We start from the raw sequence: 22,635 nt of genomic DNA, 5'->3' as shown, positions 1-22,635 counted from the left end.
ACAGAGAAAGGGCAGAAAAGTAGGAATTTATTTCAGATTTCAAAACACTGAAGTATTTGAGACAGTGTGTGGCTAGCCTGGGCTGTACAAGCAACACCGGCTCTAGGTGGAAGCACTGTGTGGGAGAAAGCACATCACACTGTTTAGCTGAACCCTGGTACAGGGAACCCACTGCTTCTTACAGAGTTAAGGAAACAAAAACTAATCCTTTCTCTGCTTTATATGACTTCTGCAGGGCGTCATTTTTAGCTCCTATGCCTATTCCATGCACTGAAAGCACATCTAACAAATACATCAAATTGGTGCATTTAATGTTCATTTCCTGCTCCCTGTACTTTGATACCAATTTCTGTAAGGTTATGAATGAGTGGTGGTGGAAGTTCTTTGCCTCCTCACACAAGAACTCTGCCCAGTTCTGTGGTGCAAAATCAAAAAGCCTTCATTAAACTAGTCACAATTTCTCACTTCAATAGTAGAAGAGCCATTGAAGAGCTCCAATAGTAGAAGAGCTACTTCTTCCTTCTGCCTTCAAAGATGAAATGTCTTAAGCACACATCACTTTGTTGCTATCCAAGTTACAAACCTTTGAAAGTCATAGAAGTGTCAGCATATTTTGTTTTACTTCTCAGCCCATTTAAAAAACCTATATGCTGATATTTTACTGCTGTAGTTCTCACATATTAGGCAGTCTGACAAAACTTTAAGATATTCTAAAAGAAGAAAAATTAAAAGGCAACCAAACTTTATTATAGAAATTAAAGATAAGCCAGAAAATTAACATACCAACAGCCATCATGTAATCCCAGCGGTCTATGAGGCACATATTGAAGATCAGGTGGTCAGATGTTTGCCCTTGACCAATGAGTGGAATGTTTCTCTCCAAATTTTGGGTTATTGCAGAAGTCCAGCCAATGAGAAACCAAAAGACCACCAGAAGAATAACAGACAGCATCCTCATCACTCTCCCACCTGTCATATATGGAATACGCTGAGCCGTTCGGGACAGGAACACTTTCAAAACCCTGAAAAATTCAGACAGTGCAGAACTGAGAAGAGCAGTATAGTGTCACAGGAATTAGACTTCCATTTTATTTGCGTACCAGATTATTTAAAAAACAAATCAACAGTCTTTCCTCTGACAGTATGTACAAGAATGAAGTTTGAAACATTATTACTTTCATATTAATCGTATTTAAATGGAACTGATTGCTGCGCAGAGAGTGTTACATAGCAATAATAGAAAATATTAGCTATGCTTATGTTAGAGACACACATTTACAGGCTGTCTTGTCAAGCTGTTTTGTACATTCCATCTCCTAGTGGAAGACTTCTGTCTTTGAAAGATGAAAGGTCATTTCCATAAACCAGCAACTATGTACGTGAGACTTTATTCTGTTTTGATGCTGTCTGCTCATCCCCAATCCTGCTATTTCCGGAGAACAAATTAACACTTCTTAGATTTTTTTTCCCACTGAATTTGATGCCACTGAGACAATAACCTACTCATCACAGAAATAACTATGGAAGGCATTTTGCTAATTAAATGGGGTTTGATCTGTTTAGAGGCAACAACATGTTTTTTGAGCTAGGACAGAACCAACATAAGAAAAGCCACACCACACATCAAGCACTTATACTACATAACAGCTATTGAACACATAACGCTTTAAAAATAATTGCACTTATTATAAGGATAAATTTACTCCCACAAGAGCTGTTCAAGGAAATAGCACCTGCATTTTCTACCCATCACCACCAGCTAATGCAGAAAAAGCTCCTCCTAGCAGCATGAGAACAACCAAATTTGAGGAAATCCCCTTGGGAAGAAGGAGCAGTTTGATTCTTCATGTAGCACAAAATATCTCTCTGTGCTGCTTGCACAATGGGATCTGCCAGAAGCATCTTCTGGGAGCACTGCAGTGCTCCTGCCTTGGCCCTGCTAAGCTGACAAGGATGAGCTCTGAGGAAAGGCTATCATGGAAGTTTTTATGTACCCAGACCATTAGAAGCAGATGGGCTGAAGTTTAAAGGCTGTTTTAGACACTGGGGTGAGGAGTCTTTTAAGGTGAAGAGTTCAACTGTTCCAGTGATTTTGTCCTCAAAGCCACAGTGGCTCCTGACTGCTGAGCATGAACATGACCAGTCTTGATATCCATGAAGACACAAATTATCATTGAGGTTTCAGCATCGTGATTATTTTTTCCTAAAGTTGATTTTTAAAATGCCCTTGTCAGCTCTGAAGTTATTTCAGTATACCAAGCATCAAACCACCTCCCAAGACATTTGACAACCAGGCCTGCCTTTTCAGCAATACAAAATCACACTTCTGATTAACATTTATGCTTGTATTTGTCTGAGAGAAGGCAGAAGCAGTGTTGCCTCCCAAACAACTAAGAGAGCAGTGTCTTAAAGGCAGAAGCACAAAAGGTTTTCCACATCCATAACAATGAATCAGCATTTGACTACAAACACAGCCTTCACAGTGTGCATTAGGTGAAGTCAGAGATCTGAATATGTTCAACATTATTCAGCTGTTTCCCTCGCAACAGTCACTCCACAGGGAGTCACAGTTTTTGATCTTTCCATGTTTGATAGATGTTCTGCTCTCCCTTTGCAGATGCTAAGTGCCTCATGTTGGAAGCAGACTACCAAAGACTTCATCCAGGAGAGACAGAAAACTCTATGGAGGCAAGGCAGCCTACTTCCCTCTGCATTGCTCAGCCACAGCACTACTTGTCCAGGGCAGCACTGCTGAACCCTCATTTTCTAAACACTAAATTCCTGATGTTTTCTAAAATCAGGAAGCAAAGGCTTCCCTTCTACCTGTTGTGAATGCTGGTCAGGAGTTAGCTTCTCTGAAGGGAAGAAAAATTTATTATTTTGGTAATGAACTGGAGTATTTCACAGCTATAATATGTCATTTGAGAAAAATTGCATCATACATTTTTATGAATGTTGAATTATTAGAGAAATCACACAAACCAGCTGAGAACTATTAGAAACTTTTTGTATTTTGGCTCCAAAGTAAATTCTTGATGATTCTGCTGAAAGTCAACGTGTGAGCCTATTTTGGGAATAATAAGGCAGAACCCATTTGATTTTTTTCATTACTAGTTCATTAACTGCTGCCTGTGAGACAGCTTTCTAAGGGAGAGGTGTGGGCTTCTGCTATATTATTCACCTAAGCACAGCGAAACAAATATTTTTCTATACAGCAGTCAAACGTCCTTCAATTTGGATCAAATCACATTTCTTTTTTTTTTTTTCCTCTTTTTCATAAAAATAAGCATCCCCACCACAATAATTTCTACCTTGGACTCGTAGGCTTACATGTAAGCCAACTTTACACTTCTTTTTTCAAACATTCTTTTTCTGAAAAGCTGTAAAGAAAGTTGCATTAGGTCAGTAATGTTGCAAATCTCCTTTTCAGAGGTAGTGGTATAAAAGCAGTCAAGCAGAACACAAGCTCCCAAGTTGCAATTCCCTTATTCTCCTGCCACAATGTGAATCCAAAGCCTCATTGCTCTCCACCTCAACATTGCCTTACATGCTCTGTCTGCTCTCATCTTCTATGTATTATTGAACATATATCAAAGCAGAGACAACTGCCCAGGAGTTCCTCTCCCAAGGGCACATCACCTCACCAGACTGGAGGGTCATTATCTTTCCTGTACCTCTGACTCATACAATCAAAGTTCACTGTAAAAAAGTCGAATCGCTATAGTATGAGACCAGACTGCCTCAGCAAACACTTGGTGTTTGATTACTGGTACCCTCTGTCAGAAAACAGGGCAATTTTTGATTCAAATCCCTGCCCTGATTTCCAGGTAGACAATGTTCAAGGCCCCCTTTTCCACTCAGTTCAATATCTCTACATTGGGTCAAACTAGCTATTGACCAAATAAAAGAGAATTCTTACAGGGACGCAAGAAGTGGGGCTGGTGGGCTGCATGGCTGCTAGGAAATCAAATATGCCCTGGGTCATCCAGGCCACTAAAGCCAACTGGCAGAGAACATACTATTATTCTCAGCATTACAATTCAGCAGGACAGAGGATGGAGTCCCAGTGCCCAGGAATGTTCTCAGATGCTACTTAATTTATGAATATAGATGTAGCAGATTCAAGTTCCTGAGCAAATTAATGTTTAATTATGAGTATCAAGTAAGGCAAACTCCTCCTGTCCTATCTACAGCCAAATTACTGGCAGCGCCAGTCAGTGCCCTGGTAGAAGCTCAGGGGTCTGTTTGAGACATATGGTCTCTGATCTAAAATAGAAGAGAAAACTTAACCATGTTCCTCAGCATCTTCTAGCTATACTCCCACCTAAAACCACTCAGGATATACAATCCACTTTTCTGCACTGTTGTTGGATAATTGAACAATCATTTCCAGTGACATGTCATCAGCTCTGTTTACAGGCAGATCAGACAGAACAGTGCAGTGTGTTTTACCTGCTTCTCTGAAAGACAGCTGCCTTCGAGCAAAGCTTTGACTCACAGACAGCTACAGCCAGGATTGAAGTTGATGTGCAATAGCCATTCCCTTTACAGAGTAAACAGAAGGTGCAGTTCAGGCTGAATGAACTGCCTGGAGACCACGGCACATAAATCCCAGCTCTGCTGGCTGCACCGTCAAGACTGGGGAGAATTAAACTACGTCTGAGGATTTTCTTTGGGGTGCCTGACTCCATATAAATGGAGAAGGGGAGGGCTTGGTTGCAAACACTGAGAGCCAAGGGAAGCCCAGCAGCTGGGAAGGGAAGCGATGCTGCAAGTGGAACTGAAGCAGAAGGAAGGAGCACGCTGGTTCACAGGAGTGGCTGGGATCACCAGCTTGGAAACACCAAGTGAAGCACATGGCTGCTGCTGTAGTTATATCCCAAAATGCAATATGTAACCTTAGAAAATAAATAAAACCATATTAAATTTTCATGTCATATCAACAAAAGATGGTCCCCAAACTACCACTGACTGCATAAGTAGCAGGTACTACAGGTGAAGGATACTGCTTTGACAGCAATGACCTGGAAGTTTGTTTATTTTTTATTTCTAGCATCTGTCATTTTGTGACTCAACTGAGTCATTCTGTCAAACTGCTCTGTTCCAGACTGGTGATTTTTATTATGATACAAAAGCTACATCAGAAAGATAATGGGTCAAGACCTTCAGAAATATATTGCCCTCTTGCAGTGCAGGGATTATGTCTTTCCTACATTTCTGGACTAACAGTGAGTATGCCACTAGTCATTTTGAGTTAGTAAACTGATGTGATTCCCCTAAAAGTGAAAAGGTACCAGTGGGACATGTATGGCTCCATGTTGATACAAAAGTGTATCACTTCACACTTGACACACAGACACAGACATATACACAAATACTGGGTGCAGGTATAATTTCCGCATCAGGAAAGATGACTGAATAAAGAATATCAACATTAAGGCCCAAGACCTCAGAAATCATATTTAGATAGACTCATACCATGAGTTACTGGCTCTCACTGGAAAGAATAAAACCCATATGAGAAATGAACAGCTTTCTAAACAATTTCCCAGCTGAAAGTGTCCAAATTAGTAACTGTCTGCTTCCCAAGTGATTTCTCAAGACCTGAGCACAGAACAAACTAGAAGTGCACCACTGAAGAGAATACTCTTATGGAATGATCTTTTGCTTTATTGATTCTGACCACACCGAACCTGAGCAAACCTGGACTGAGAGGCATGACATGTTAGCAGCACAACAACAGCAGGGCAAGACCCGCATCATGTCCTGTCCACTGAAAATACACAACAACTAGAAAAAGAAGTTTTGGCAATTATGTGGTGTATGGATACTCATGAGAGCCCCCATCTTGTGTGTAGCCAGCGAACTGGGTCACATATCACTGAGAGCCATCAATTTATCTCAATTCCTTCACACTACACATGTAACATCTTACAGTATAAACAATAGGAAATCTCCCACATTTTTTTATTTCAGAAAAGAATTTTGTAATAGCAAATACCTGTCAAGAACACTGTCATGAAAGATAACAAATGCTTAGAGGAATTGACTAACCCATCCAAATGCACTGGATTTTGTAATGGGTAACAGAGCACAAGTGTTCTTGGCTTTTGTGGCCAAGAAGGCCAATGGTGTCCTGGGGTGCACTAGGAAGAACTTGGCAGCAGGTTGATGGAGGTGATCCTGCCCCTCTGCTCAGCCCTGGTGAGGCCACATCTGGAGTGCTGTGTCCAATTCTGGGCTCCTCAGTACAAGAGACACACAGAACTCTGGGAGTGGGTCCAGCTGATGGTGACAATGATTGAGGGACTGGAGCATCTCTTTTATGAGGAAAGGCTGAGGGAGCTGGGCCTGTTCAGCCTTGAGAGGAGATGACTGAGAGGCGGCCTCATCAGTGTCTGTCAGTATCTGAAGGGAAGGTGTCAGAGGATGGATCCAGGCTTTCCTCAGTAGTGGCAAGCAACAGGACAAGAGACAACGGGCAGAAACTGATGAACAGGAAGTTCCATCTGAATACAAGGAAGAAATTCTTCACTGTGCAGGTGGTCACACTCCAGAACAAGATGCCCAGAGAGGCTGTGGAGTCTCCCTCACTGGAGCTATCCAAGAACCATCTGGATGCAATCCTGTGCAACGTGCTGTAGGATGACCCTGCTTGAGCAGGGAGGCTGAACCAGATGACCACTGTGGTCCCTTCCCACCGGAGCCACGCTGGATTTTGTGAAGGTTGGTCTGCACACTGAGGCCACCAGTGGCATCATGGGCTTGCTCCATAGTTACAAGGTAAACTACAGGTGCCAATAGTACTGGAAGTACAGGGAGGGAGATTGTGCTACAGGATTGTTTCCTCTGTACTGGAAGTGCACCTGATTTCAAATCCTTACCTGAAGGTCTGTGTTTAATAAACGGCAATATTAATATCTGAGGATATCTTAATGGTACAGTAAAAATTCCCTATCAGATAATTTTGTGTATTGAGTAATGGGAGTGCTGTTTCTGAAACATTTTCTGCAATGTTTCTGCTGCAACAACAAATTGTATTTACTTTCAAAAATGTGATTTTGAAAGTAGAATTTCCTTGACATCTTCCCTAGAGTTTTACAGTGATTTGCTACTGTGGGAAATTAATGTAATACAAATTTATAATGTATGGCTAGAATAACAAGCTGTGAAGATGTATTTTACCTCAGTGCCCGGCAAAATCTACCTCTAGTAAGCAAAGAGATGTGTCATGACTTAATGCTAACCTACTCTGCACAGAAGTTTCCTAGATCACTTTAATGCTAAACATATAAAGGTAATCCTACAGTACTGAATGAAAGTTCCCTTTCTGCATAAACACTGATGTAATTTCCAGGAGTTTGAGCAGACTGAGGAAGGTGGGAGGGAAATCACATGCAGTTCAAGGAAAGGCTCTGGGTATTGGAAGGCAACAGCACAACAATAGATTTCCCACTGCAATCAGAACCACTCACTCACTCCCATGTGAGCAGCGCTGGACTAACATTTTCTTTCATATTTAATAACATGGAAAAGGTCTAAAAATATTACTCGCTTTGATGAAAATTTATTCATTTGAACGAGCTTTTGTCTGCCAATCTGTAGGTAAGCTAATCTGTAGTGAGAAAACAATGTTATTTCTTTAAATGTAGCCAAGGATTCTGACATTTTTCATGCTATGCATAGGTTTTATTTTCTCCTTTTACCTGCAAGTCTAAATTCCCACCTGGGAAAAGCTCCATTTCCTGGTGGATTATAGAACAAAAAGCTTCCTCTGCCTGCAGCCAGTTCCAAGAACTGCAGCTGGAGTCTTCTGACAGACCAGCTGAGCTTTGCTTTTCCCCAGTGCCTCTTTGCTCCTCAGCTCACTGCCCTGCTGCCTGCATCTGTTCCAGCTGCCTCCCAGCTCCCACTGCAGGAGATACTGAAGCTTCTGCCTCTGTGTGTGTGTGTGTGTTGCTTTTTGAAATGCTTTTGTTTATATCACCATATCATCCAGGTAGGTCTCATCAGAAATGGCCACTCCTCAACAGGATTTGCCCATCCTGAATGTGTGCTGATGGATGTATTAAGCACTGGGGATCTGAGAGGTAATAAGGCTCAACAAGGGGACTTTCCATGTCACGTAACTAGGTTTCAGTGATGCAGACCAAGTCTCCTTATTTATTAAATCCTCATCTGCTTTGTGCTAATTATCTCTTCTAATAAACCACTTACTGCACTAATACCCCCACGAATCCTTCTGAGATTAGCGGAACTACAGAGTGCCAGTGAAATGTCTGACACTCTGCTGTCAAACTCTGGTGAGGCAGAGCTGCTACAGAGCACACCGTAAACCATTAAATAAAAAGCCCATCAGTCTGTCCCCAGACAAGTAGCAGTGACATATCACACAATGGTTAGGTTTGGGAGGGACGTTAGAGATTATCTCATTCCACCCTGGTGACATGGGCAGGAACACCTTCCACTAGACCAGGTTGCTCAAAGCCCCATCCAAACTGGCCTTGAACACTTTAATGTCTCCTCTTTGTCAACCACTTGGGCTTAAGGTTACATCACACAGAGCTCATGACTACAGAAACTGATGCCTAAAGTTCTGAAAATCCCAGGTCCTTGGGACAGGCACAAAGCCATCTCTTTCCAAGTCTGCTATTGAATGGTTAACAGAGCCATTTCAGTACTTTGCTCCTGACAGATGTGTTTAAATAACCACATCCCTCACTCAGTGAAAAACTGGGTCAGCTCCTCAGACAATTTTGTCCATAAACAAACCAATCTTGTTGAAGTGTTTCCTTCATTTAAATTTGTAGTGATTTTGTCACAAAAACTTTACTTCAGACATCCTCAAGACTCCTACCACTAGTAGTTTGGTCTAAAGATTCAGCCTATATAAAGTCTGGCTAAGTTAATTATTTGCTTTTTAAAATTCATCAGGTGGTTTTTACTTTTTTGCAAACCAAAAGCGATTGAGTTCTTTACCCTAATCAAAGACTTTCAGAACAGGCAGTACAAAAGATCTCAAGGTCAATATTTATCAGGGAGCTTACCCTGTGAAAACAGATGCAAGAACTGCCTCCTGGTAATCTTTTCCTGCAACAGGTCAAGAACATTTTTAAGGTTTTCATTCCAAAATTTGCTTCACAGACTATTGTGGAGTTGAATGTACAAAAGGCAACTCCCCTTGTGAACCTGGCTCACAATGTTTCATTTAACAAAGGCTGATGAGTAAAACCAGCTGGGATGAAAAATTCCCCTCCTTGTTAGTGCTGCTCTATCTAACACTGTTCCTCTACCACTGAAAACATTCACAATTTCAACAACCTTTCCAATTTTCAGAGGCATTTTCTAGCATCATCCATAAGATAGCTGGGCAAAACCTCCTGCCAAAGCTTGTACTTTTGTTCTTAACATAGTCATACTACAAACAGGGAAAGTCTTGAAATGGATAAAACCCAAATCCAAACCAAAGTAAATTTGAGAGTGGCTATTTATATTGATGTAGACATCTATTTATATAGATGTATTACATTGATGTCACGGTGGTAATAACACCAAGGACAGGGTTTGTTCCCCTCATGGGCCATTCACTTGAGAGCTGGACTTGATGATCCTTGTGGGTCCCTTCCAGCTCGGAATGTTCTATGATTTTCTTTCCTTTCTTCTCCTCCTTAGGTTTACTGGCAAGCATTGTACTTCTGATCAGAGAACAATAAGCCCCACTTAAAAAAGACAGTACTTTTCCAGAATTTTTAATGTGGCCAGAAAACCAAAACACCTCACCCCTTTTAAGCTAAATATGGTAAATATTCTGGTCCATTTGCATGATGTGAAAAGTGGCTGCTTTAGTAAAGATGTAGCAATTCACTGCAGCTGTACTATGTTTTTCACCACATCTTATAAATGTATTAGAATAATTTATTCAGGTACTATATAAGAAGAATGTAAAGCTTTTCACTGGATCAAAAAATAGTGAATAAAAATGTAGTGGACTTGAGTGAATTATAATTCACTCTGCTAGCAGTCATTTATTGAGGACTGAACTATATATCCATAGCATATTTACAGATCACTATACTTTGGTTTTTGAGAACAGCACTAAACAGTAGTTGGCAGCTGAAGAAAAACAATCAAAATTTCACAGATAAATTATTTGTTTTCATGTTCACAGATAGATACCACATTGTTTTACCCTTTGTATCCTACTGCACTAGTGGTTAATGTGATACTGTAACTGTTAGTTTGGGTGCGCTACATTGTGGATTTGAACAGGCTTTCCCTAAAAATATCTCCTCCTTACTTATTTTTAGTCCTAATTACATAGCAAGTTTCTACACTAAAGCAGAATAAAATGAAATGTGTTGCTATGTGATCTCTTTTGTCTTATTAGCTATTTTAACAAAGTTAAAAACTATTTAATAGTGTTCTAATAATATCATACAAATGTGCTACTGAATTTTCTAGAGCAGCAGCTGAGATCCTGCAGCTTGCAGGGCAGATGTAGCTCTTCATTCCACCAAGGCTGGCAGCTCATGGCTGACATCCTGGGACCCCATTAATGCACAGACCAGTGCAGGCGTTGGCATGCTCTCCACATCCCCAGCAAGGAGGAGCTTCCCAACCCTGCTCTGAAGGAACAGGTACATTGATTTACAAGATCTAACCACAGAGTCTGGGTTTGCATTTGTCTTCACAGAAGCTTCAGTGACCTAGTGATTTTTTTGAATATTCCACTTGCAGGAGATGAAAAGCAGGAAAATTGATTCCTCCTTGGAAGTCGAATTGTGTTTCCTTTATAATGTTTCTCATGATTATGAGATTTTCTTGTGGATCTTCAAGCTCCGTGTGACATCTGGCATCATCTATATTTTTAAGACATTATTTAAGAAACAATGGGGTCAGTAGACTTCTCTGATGAAAGTGCTATTTCTCTGTCTGTCTACAGACTGCTGAGCAAGCTCAGATCTGGGGGACAGCAGCAGGTAAGAGTAGAAGCCCTGGAGCAGATGCAGGAATCTAGAAACAAAATTCCAATAGAAACAGAGAAGATTGTGGACAATTTGATGCAACTTCAAAATTCATGAATCTGGATCAAATCAATGCCACCCTGCAAGAGCATGGCACGTGAATCAAGAATTAGGCACAAGCACTGCTACTTCTGGTCTGATGCATCTCATTGCTTTGAGGTTTTCTGTTATAAAAATAAGTCACCTGATTGATTCATCAATCACATTTTCTGAGTTTTCTCTTTGTCTTTTCGGGGGAGAATCCTGCAGGAGCAGCTGCACACAGTGCAAAGGTGTCACTGACTGTGGGTCCAGCTGCATTTCCAGAGGATGTTCAAGAGAAGTATTTTTCAAAATAAACTGGTTTAAGTATACTGCATTGAAAAAAATCCAGTAAAAAGGAGACTAGGAAAAGAACTCTATCTGTAAAGCATTGACTAAAACACCATACACAAAATCTTTTCGCACTAAACTGTCTACTCACGGATTTACTTGCAAGCACTTACTTCCTTTTCTGCTGTGCAATGTGGTTATTACACACTACTTAAAATGGCAATTCATTATTAAAGATGCAGGAAGCAAACATCAGCAGTCAAAGGGACAGGAGCCTGTGCTGTCTTTATACTGCAACAAGCCACCATTTTTATGCCCTTGTATCTTTTGGAGTGTGTTTTTGTCCTTTCACTTCTGTCAGTGTTTCAGTGCTGGAAGTTACTGTGAACTGGCTAAATTACTTCCATTTTGAATGACCAGAAGCATGTACATCTTTACATATCCAAATGAAGCCAACTAAGTGTTCACTTTTTAACACATTATCCCCCTAATCTTATCCCTCATTGACAATCATAAATATGCATTTCTTTTGAGCCATGAGGACAGAGGAGGAGGATACACTGAAAGGTTCAGTCTTTGATGAGTTGTGTTCTCTCTTAGATATATTCATTGCCATGCCAGATAATGAAACAGCTCACATGTAGCAGAAAGAACTTGTCTTGACTATTCTACATCCTTTAGGTGTGAGAAAGAATAATAATCACACCCACTGGATACAATCCTTCCCTCAGACCCACAGTGCAGACTGCTGTACTTAGCAGAGCTCAGAAGAGGTGCTGGATTGCCAACACCCTTATTATGTGATGCTAAGTTGACAGGAGTTAATGAAATGTGGTACAGAAAGACACGTAGCTGCATTATTTAGTTATAATATTTTTTGCTAGTTTTGTGCCCATTTTAATAAAACAAATCTTTGCCAATTTATAATGTGATTGACAGGCAGCAGTGTTCTGTATCAACTCTACTGCAAAAGAAGCTCTTTATCAGCATTGTGTTCTCCTTTCACTTGTGGAATAAATATTAACTTTATCTCATGGTTTTGCTTGCAGGTCTCATGGCTAACACCTTCGTGGATATTTGAAAGGCAAGTTTATTCTTCAGCTGACCTGCAAAAGATAAGATTCAAACTACTTTTATAACAGATAAAATCAGGAACATCTCCACCTGTCACAAGATACAGCAGTGTCAACACCAATAGAAATTGAAACCACAAACAATGTTAACTTCATTGAATAAAATTTCCATGTTATAAAATATTGTTGTTATTAAAATATTCCTCTGTAAATGTGCACCTGGAGTAGCTTACACGGAACGGAGTGAAAATGCAAGAGTATTAAAGAGTATGCTCATCAGGCATCTGGGGAGTTACTACATCTCTGGTTCACTAACTCACAGGATAGCCAAGGTTGGAAGAGAGAAATTGAGAAATTCTCTGACACAACCCTGATCCAAGCCAGATCAATGACAGCAGGTTACTGAGGACCTTGTACAGTTGGGGTGTGAGTTAACAGACTATGTCAAGCATCTCCTACAGAGGGGAAAGCAAGAGAACAGCTGCTGGCATGGAGGAGCAGTGACCTCTGTAGAATAGAAAGTCTAACACGAAGCTAAATAGCAAAGGTTTACACAGAAGCTTCATGTCTTTCACTGCAAGTTCCAGGCTATCAGGAGATACTTAACATGAAGGAACAGCATCATATAAAAATATGCCTCTAATCTGTCAATACAGAGGTGGAGATATGGCTATTAGAGGCTGCAGTACTACTACAGACCTCCCCTTGCCTTCCTAGTCATCTTATTTTGCATTCTCCACTCTCAAAAGCAACATGACAAAGGTACTAAGCCTTCATTACTCCAAACCCCTGTCTTTTCTTCTAGATACAGATGATGCAGAGGACAAACAGACTTTAGACAGACATGACAGTCGCATTCCCTGACAAATTGCCCAGCTTGTTTCCTTCATGAAGAAATTTAGAAAAAAAATCTACAGTAAAGGTAAGCAGACCAAAATAGAATTTTTTTGGTACTTTAGTATGCCGAACACCTCTCCTGATGGAAGAACAAGTGCCTGTGTAAGACAGTGAACATGAGTATGTGCAAAACAGTTTTTCAGCTAAAGCGGAAAGCAAACTCTGGTCAGAACAAGGTCAAAAACTGAAGAAAGAGAAGAATGCACTTCTTCAGTTTATAATACCATAGTAACAAGACAAATAACTAGAAAATCCAGGAGTCAAAAAGCCCCAGTTGCATAAAACTGACACCTGATAAAAGGCATCCCTATGGATTCCTGTGCTCGGATTAGCTTCAGCTTGACTTGTGCAAGCAGCACAGTACACAGCAGTACCAAAGAACCCTGTTTTGGCATATAAAATAAAACATACAGTTATAAGAAATTTAAAGAATAGTAGCCCAGAATCATTGTACAGTGTCAGCAATATCTGATTAATTCTTTGACAAGCTTCCATGATCTATCGCCAGGTAAATGCTCAATCAACTATGTTTACTCTCAGCATGTGTGACAATCAGAAAAAAATGCTAATTAGGTTTACCATGAGTACTTCTGAGGAAGCTACAGTTTCTTGGAAACTGGTTTCCAAGACAGAATTCAGACAGAATGTCTGTCTGAATTTAAAGTTTGTGGAAATAATTAAAGTTGCATGTCTTGATAATTACTTGCTGGGCAAAAACAATGCCATGAAGCAGCACATTCCAGGGGCTGACTGGCTGGAAAGCAGCTTTGCAGAGGATGACTCGGAGATCCTGGTGGACATCAAACAGCCCATGAGCTAGCAGTGTACCCTTGTGGCAAAGAAGGCCACCAGCCTTCTGGACCATACCAGGCAGAGCATGTGCAGCAAGCTCAGGCGGGTGATCCTGTGCTTTCCCCACCGTGTGTGGACCAGAGCTGAAGTGCTGTGTCCAGCTCCAGACTCCCCAATACAAGAGAGACATGGACATCATGGAGATAAGCCCTGGGAAGGGCCACAAAGATGACTGAAGGACTTGATCACCTTGCAGAGGGGAAAAGCTGAGGGCTGGGACTGTTCAGCCTGGAGAAGAGAAGGCTCAGGAAGAAACTCACCATTGTATATAAAAACCTGATGGGAGGGAGCAAAGATGATTGAGCCAGACACTTCTGAGTGGTGCCCTATGTCCACGTAAGAGGCCATGGGCACAAACTGAAATCCTGGAAAATCCATGTAAACATAAGAAAAATCTTGGAGAAATTCAGAATCTGATTGTACATGGCTCAGAACATTCTGATCCAGCTGAGCCTGCTCTGAGCAGGTGAGTTGGACTCTATGATCTCCAGAAGTCCTTCCCAACCCCAGCTTTTCTGTGACTCTGTAAGCTTTGTGCAGTTGATACACAAGTGTATAGATGGAAGAAACTGTATTTTCTTGGTATGCTTTCTGTAACAAGCTTTTTAATCAGACCTTAAATCTTAAAATTTAATATGCTTTAGAACTGTATTAGTCCTAAAAACACAGCAGTAGAAGCTCTTTTGTATAAGTTGTTCCATGATGATCTTCTGAGCTCTGACTGAACATTGTACAAAGCATCACAAATTATGCTCTCAGGGGCCCACTAAAGTACACACTTTCACTTTTATTTTCAAATTTATTACCATACAGCACCGTCACCCATTCTAATGAAGAGGGAAATGAAATTACTCAGACTCCTCCGCATGGTTATATACATCCCTGCAACATACAACTTCAATAAATAAATGAAACGTTCTCTTTATTTGTAATTCTGCAATAAAATACTCAAGTTTAAAAAACCAACTGCAAGAAATACTGACACTCATCTTCTGTGTTTCATCTCACAGAGGAAGAAATAGCATCATCTGACATGCTGAATTCCACGAACTGTTTTCTGTTTTCACCATAAAAGAAAGAACTTATAATTTAAATTGCAGTTGAAGGTTTAGTTGTCAAAAAAACAAGAATAATGAGAGCTAATCTAAATGCCACAATTTTCAGGACAAAAGCGCAACAGCTGATTGCTATGAGATAGATAAAACACTGCTGTATTCTCACTGAAATCAAATGTAAAATATGTAAAAAATACAGACACAGGCAATCTACCTACAGGCAATATAGAGTAATGAGACCCTATTGCCAACAACATGGACTGAACAGAATGGGAGTAAGATGCAATAAGCTTGAAACTCCATAGTATCTGCAAAGATAATAAGGGCGGAATCCCATCTTCCCTTTGTGGTCACATACACATTAGAAGTGCTGATAGCCAAGCTGTTTTTTAGAGAGTAGTTGTTTAAAAATAAATATTGCAATTAGAGAGACATCACATAGTGCTAAGAAATGCAGTGGCAATGACCTTGCTTCAGAAAAAATAACCCAAGGAAGAAAACGGGGAAAATTAATAAGATTCCTTTTGAATTAATAGACATTGACTCAATTCAGACTTGGTGACATCCATGCAACAGAAGAAACAGATTTGGACTCTTGAATATAACAGCTTAAATGTGGTGTTTCATGAAGCATGAAGATGAAAATAAAACAAACAAGCCTGGTCTAACTGAGCATGGAGACAAAAAGGAACAGAACACACACTTTGTTTTCACTGAAAATAGTCTTGATAAATAATTTGGTTTCTGTATCCTATCTGATAAGTCTTGCAAATGACATTGATGCCTTTGACTTTTAATGCTAATGGTGCATGATGACAGAGCTGAGGCTGTCCAGGGCAGGGCGTGCTGCCAGCTCTTCACCCACCCCAGCCTGCCAGGGCTGATCCAGGCTGCAAGCCCGGGAAACAGCTAAGCCACAATGCTCACTGCATTCTGAGAAGACAGCTACAAAACCTGTCTTGCTGGTTTTGATTTCCAGTATCTTTCAGGGTACTCAATTTTGTTGTTCTTGACAGTCTTGTGTTTATTCCAGAAACTGATGAGCCCATCCAGGAAACCCTTCTGGGATTTGGGATAAATAGTATTGTTTGGGTTTGCAGAATGACCTTTGTCAGTGACTTTACTATGTCACTGTCACTACACTTCTAGTAAAAAGGTGCAGAAAACAACTACACAGTCCACTGACTTGATTTATAAATATTACCTTTTTTTCTTACAAAAAAGCCTCACAGCTGAAGTCTCAAGGGCTTTGGGTTGGGTTTTTTGTTTGGTTCTGCTCAGAAGGCCTGTGCACTCTGGCTGAACTGCAGATGTCACAGACAGGACATTCTGGCTGTCCTGTGACTCTGTTCAAGAAGGTGTCAGCTGGGGGGATCTGCATCTTTGGGAAGGTGTGGCAGAGAGCTGCTGCAGCTGGTGGCTGTGCCTCTCCTGCCACACAACACTGGATTGTGCCCACTGGGTAAAGACTTTGGCTCTGCATGATTTCTGAACACTGCAGAAGGAAAACAAACAAAATGCAGACAACTCCCAGTTCTCTGTGGTCAATCCACCCTTCTCAGCTCAAGCAGCAGGTTAGATGCTTCACAGTGCCTAGAGTGAAGCCCAGGCAAGCTGTGCATGTGCAAGCAGGAGCACTGAGGTGTGGGCAGCAGGCACTGACAGCAGCAGCAAGCTGAGGAACTGCTGCCCTGACATTTCAAAGTGCAGGACTTCCTCCACAGGAGTGGTATTTCAAACAGACAGCCCAAAGAAAGAGGGAACAAGAGAGTTTGTAATGTACCTATGAGAAAGAATTGGTCTTGTCATTTGAGGTGGAGAAACTGAGCAACAGACCTGGCTGTGGCTGACATCCAATTGAAAAGAACTTAGAAAGGAATTACTGGGATCCCAGAATTAGCCCTTCAAACAGCCACTAGAATTTGTCTAGCAATTAAATTACTCAAACAGAACTTGGGATCAGAAGACCTGTGGGGCAAAAAGACATGTGAAAAAATCTACAATAAACACTGTATGGTGCCTGACGGTGCTAGACAAGACATTTATATTCTTCAAGCACCAGTCATAGCATTTCAAGAAAAAGATGCCTTACCTAGAACTATGCCTGTTTGAAGAAAGACTGAGGAGTGACACAAGCCTGCCTGCTCTTACACTCTGCACAGGACTAAGCCAGCAATGCTGCTGGCTCCACAGGAGTGATGAATGAACAAACTATCATAAGATTAAGCTTAAGGTGATCTAGGGCTCACAAGTCAAAATGGTAGCTGAAACAATGCCTAGAGCTCAAAGTAAATGCACAGCTAATGTAAAATAAGTGTAGTTTCAGAGTTAATTAGTGATCAAACATCCTGTAAGCTGGCAAGTTAAATATACATATAGATAAATAGATAATTGCATATTACTCCATCTCTAGTTTTTACCAACAAAAACACGTATGAATTAAGAGGATAATAGCATGCCTCCTTCTTGGTCTTGCTCAGCTTTGGAGAGGCAAGGAACAAAGAACTGAGGAACACCCTGGCAGAACACAGCACATTCATAAGAGTCCAAATGACCTATAGTTTTATGTTGATTTATGCTGCTTGCCACAGGGCAACAGCTTAAATGAAAAGAATCACTTTGTGCTCTGACAAACAAGCAAGGAAGTAGGTAGTTCTGTTCTTCAGAAGGGAAATAAAGACAGCTAAATATGTAACCCAGCCTCTGTAAGGCTAAATACAAATACCAATTTGAAAGCAATATTTGGGTGCCTTAATAAGGGAAAACCAGGAGGATGTGGCCTAGGCCAATGATAAGGCAACTGTACAATACTCTTATCTTCAAGAGACATTTGGGGTGTGGCACAGAAATGCTGTATTAGCAAAAAAGCACACCAGTGTCAGGACTGAAAGCACCATCCCTATGTTAGTGAGATGCACACCTCAGCTATTTGTTAAGAGTTAGGTTTTTTCTTCAGTTTGGCCACAAGTTGTGGGAAGGGAGGTTTAGATTGAATATTAGGAAAAATGTCTTCCTGGAAAGGATTGTCAGCCATTAAAACAGGCTGCCCAGGGAAGTGGTTGAGTCACCCACCCTGGAGGTATTTAAAAGATGTGTAAGTGTGGCATGAAGGAACATGGTTTAGTGGTGATCCTGTCAGTGTTAAGTTTATTGTTGGTCTCAATGAAGGTATTAAAGGTATTTTTCAACGTAAATGATTCTATGATTCTGTGTTTGTCACTCTGCTGCAGGTTTCTGTGGCTTTTAGGTACCCACACAATGTTGTATCTTGTGGAAAAAAAATCAATAGCATTTGTTTGGGTAGACCTGCCCCGTGCTTCTATGCATGGCACATAAGCACATTCTCTTTTGGGCAAAACAGTTTATCTCTGGCAAACCAAAATTTTCAGCCAGAAACATAAACGCCATTTGTTAGCACAGAAACCATTCAGGAAGAACTCCAGGGCAGTTATAACAGTTGTCTAAGATCCTAAGAATCTCTGATGAGACCTAAGAGTTCTGAGCAAAGATAAACAAATACCAGAATGCCACATGAGAGCAACAGTAAGCACAGAAACAAAGTTCAAAGATGAGTATAAATAATCAGTGGGCTTCACCATCATGTTTACCCCCCAAATTAAAAAGAGCATGAAAACACACAGAATGGTCAGCACAGATTTTGGGCCTTGCTCACATCTGTGGTCCTGACGGTGCAGCTGTGCAGCACACATCAGTGCAAATCTCAATAAAGAATGCAAAAACCAGTAGGAGTTTGTTGACTGGGCTTCCAGACCTGAGGCAACATCTTAGGAAGCAAACAAACTGAGCACCAACCAGTATTCCAGAGGAGCACTGACAAAATTTCATTACAAGAGACTGAGCCAGAGACAAAACTGGACATTACTTAGTATATGTTCTGGCAAACTCCTACATTTTCATACATTCCTACATGGCAAACCAGTCAATGACTTTTTCTGGGTACAACAGTGTCATGGTTTGCCAATCAACAAAAATGGGCTTTTGCTCCTCACAGGCCAGTGGTAGCTGACACTCACCAGAAGCCATCAATTCCTACTTTAACACTAGTTTGACAATCACAACATACAAGGATCCCAGAGCAACACACAGGCCATTTTCTCAACTAGCAAAGTATCATCTGCATATTGAATAGAAACTTAGAATTGAGACTTGGTCATTGAAGCCACATTCTCCAAAGCATTTGAAAAAGTACAGAGGAGCAAAGTCCAGAGCTGGATTATGTTAATCTGATTTAAAAGAAAAAAAAGTCTGTCCAGTCTAAGATAGAAGGCAGACTTATTGCTGAGGCAAGATCCTGCATAAAGCAATTAAGGCTTTTACTAAGGGATGGCTGGGACAGTGTCATTCCAGCTCTTTTATCAGTTTCAAGCCTCTCAGCACTATATGGAGTTTTGTTCAAAGCCAACAGGAGAGTGATTTCTGAGGTGCTAGAGAATTACCTCAGGAATATATGATGATCATTTACAGACTGAAGGAAACCATAGGGGAGCTAAAAAACACATGGTTTAAGAAAAATAATTTAAAATATTAAGTTTTAATACATAACTTCACAGAACAGTAGCATGTAAAAAGTTCTAAAAGCTTGTCACATGGAAAAACTAGAAGGGCAAGTCAAGGAGAAGAACAGAAGATCTGCAAAAATGTGCCCATAGATTTGATTGCAACATCTGGAATGAAATAGTTCATAGATTTTTAGCCTTGTTTCAGTAAGACAATGGTACCATACATGCTTATACACACCAACTTTCTTGTTACTAGCCCTGGTGAAATTGCCACAACACCTTCTGACATTCCTCTTTGTTTAGAGGCCATGAATTTATGTAGTTTGAAGTGAAGTATGATTTCAGACATGTAATGCCTATTTGCATTATTCACGAGTGAACAGTAGAAAACAATATCAAAGAAATGCTGAAAAACATCTATGACAAAGGCCCTGATCCACATACAGAAACAAGGCAGAACCAGTGAATCCCTGATTGCCAATGCCTGACATTTTTTAGAACAGAATGGTGAAAGTAAGAATACGTGCACTGGTGAGGACTGATACCAGTCAGAGGCTTAATAGTTGTATAAAAAGGCAGGCAAGGAGAAACAAAAAGCTTGGTAAGATTTGTGGCCCCAAGCTGCACTTCCCAAGAACTCTGTGCAAACCAGTGCTTGAGGCACAGCCTGCTGAGAGCAGGGCCTCCCCACCAGCAGCCCTGCACTCACACAAACCTGTAACCTCCCCATGGCACACCTGGGAGGAACAGGGAGCATCTCCCCCAAAGCCCAGCAAGGAGGAGAAGGACTTTTTGCTCAAGAAGATCTCAGAAGGAGAACAGACATTGCTGCAGCAGAGCCAAGAGCGGAACATGGCTCCACCAGGACAGCGGTGCTGCCCTGAGCCACCAGAGCACAGCACTGCTGATGGCTGGGAAGAGACTCAGAGACCCCTGAGTAATGGAGCTCAGCATTAGAACTCCCAGCTAACTTAATTCACACTTTGGAAATAGGCACTCAAAATTTTACACTGATTGTTAACAGCTAGGATTTTTAGATTTGCCAGAAACAGAGGCTCCAGCTTAACCATATACAGTAAATGCAAGTGTGAACAGAGGCTCACAGTGCGCACACAAAGGACATAGAAGACAAGAACATCCACAACTTGTCCTGTGCTGTAATATTCTAGAGCAGAAAAACAGTTTTAATTTTTAATACAATTTTTTTAGCAGTGAATATTAAGTGAAAATGTTACAGATCAGTTCTAAAAGGAACAGCTTAATACTTACAACTGAATTAATACTGAAACTTTCTACAGGACCTACTGTGTATGCATTCCCAAGCTTCAAGCAGTTAAGTCAGCATTATCTTGGTCTTTCCAGCTCAGATCATGGATCCAATATATCGCATGTATAATTCTTGGAGGCATCTTGTGCCTCTTTCAGAAAAGCATCTATGAGGATTACTCACCAATGTGCAGAACAGTATAATGCTAAATGAGCAAAATGAGCTTTAACCCTATATATGTTGCAGCAGAGCAACACAGCATTTTATGTCACCAGTAGTTGGTTACCACTGATCAGATACTCAATTCTTCAAGATCATAATGGCAATTTTTTTTTTCATTCTCCGTAGAAATCCAGAAAAGAGCAACTAATATGTGAGAATATTTGGTCCAGGGAGTGGTACCAAATATTGGCACCACTGGTGGTACCAGTGGTTCCCCAGTACTTAAGATCCACATTAGAGTAAGTGATCAGGAATAATGAATGTCAAAGCAGCTGGTACACTCCAATAAACAGTACCACTGTCTGTCATTTCAGCCTATAAATATGCTTAATCTCCTAGCAGATCTATACTAGAAAGAATGGTTAAATATAGTTTTTATTGCATGTTTGTAAAATAAAGGCCAAGTATTGGACTAACCACTAAATTATACACTTTGATCAGTTGTATAACACCAACCATTACAATTTTCTATTGAAACTCCTGTCATTTGTAGTAGTACTTGACTACAGAATCTTCCAAGAGAGGAATCAGTCTAGAACTGAAAGCAGCACAAAAAATTTCTCACTGCGCCTCTAATCTATTTGGATTTTTCGGCAGCTAAACACCCTTCTGAGAAAATTGTATGCCAGATTGCTCATTTGAATTTCTCTGGCTCTGGCTTCCAGCTACCAGTTCTTATTAAACCTCAGTCCAATAGATTAAAGAGTCCTTTGTGACTACTTTACCTCTCCCTGCTCATTTATACACCACAGAAGAAGTCATCTCTCAATCTTCTTGTGGATCTAAAAACCAGATTAGCTTCCACAGTATAAAGAATTTTTCCAGCCCTCAAATACTTTCTGAACCACAACCACCTATTGTGTGTCTCCTTTAAAAATGAATCTCAAGAATAGGACACACTGCATTTATATGAATTTCAAAGATGTTGCCTCCTGTTGTAAAATCAATTCCCTACTGATTAACCTCCTATTCTCCATAACGTTTTGTCTTTAAATAGTTCCTAGTTATAATTTGCCTTTTGGCTGCACTCAGATGCATCTCTCTGACTGAGGCAATAACACCACGAACGTGGCAGAGATGTTTAAAGCTTTCATTGCCTCTGTCTGCAACACTGATGATGGGCTAAGAGGGTCCCAGTGCCCTGAGCTGCAGAACCATGGCTGTGAGAATGACACAGTCAGTCCCAGCTGACTCTCAACTTCTACAGGATCTGCTGCTCCAGCGTTGATCCCTCGAAGTCTATGGGGCCTGATGGGATTCATCCAAGAGCACTCAAAGAGCTGGATGATTCATTGCAAGGCCTCTTGTAATGCTTTTTGAACAGGCTTAGGAATCTGGGGAGATCTCAGTTGATTGGAAGATGGCTAAGGTTGTCCCAATGTCCCAAAAGGGATGACCCTGGAAACTACAGGC

General features: G+C 40.8%; 1 protein-coding gene across 1 annotated transcript in view; it reads right to left on the bottom strand.

The window, feature by feature from the left end:
• Nucleotides 1–22,635, bottom strand: part of GPR158 (G protein-coupled receptor 158) — a 181,016-nt gene that overhangs the window by 18,696 nt on the left and 139,685 nt on the right. The window contains exon 7 of the mRNA XM_041408771.1: nt 784–1,022. Coding sequence (XP_041264705.1) covers nt 784–1,022 — 239 coding nt within the window. The remainder of the gene's footprint in view (nt 1–783; nt 1,023–22,635) is intronic.

This window comes from Onychostruthus taczanowskii, unplaced genomic scaffold (assembly GCF_017590055.1).
Source record: "Onychostruthus taczanowskii isolate IOZ18803 unplaced genomic scaffold, ASM1759005v1 scaffold3, whole genome shotgun sequence".
In the NCBI taxonomy this organism is placed as follows: Eukaryota; Metazoa; Chordata; class Aves; order Passeriformes; family Passeridae; genus Onychostruthus; species Onychostruthus taczanowskii.
Note: the sequence above shows the minus strand (reverse complement) of the source record. Positions and strands in the feature narration are given on the sequence as shown.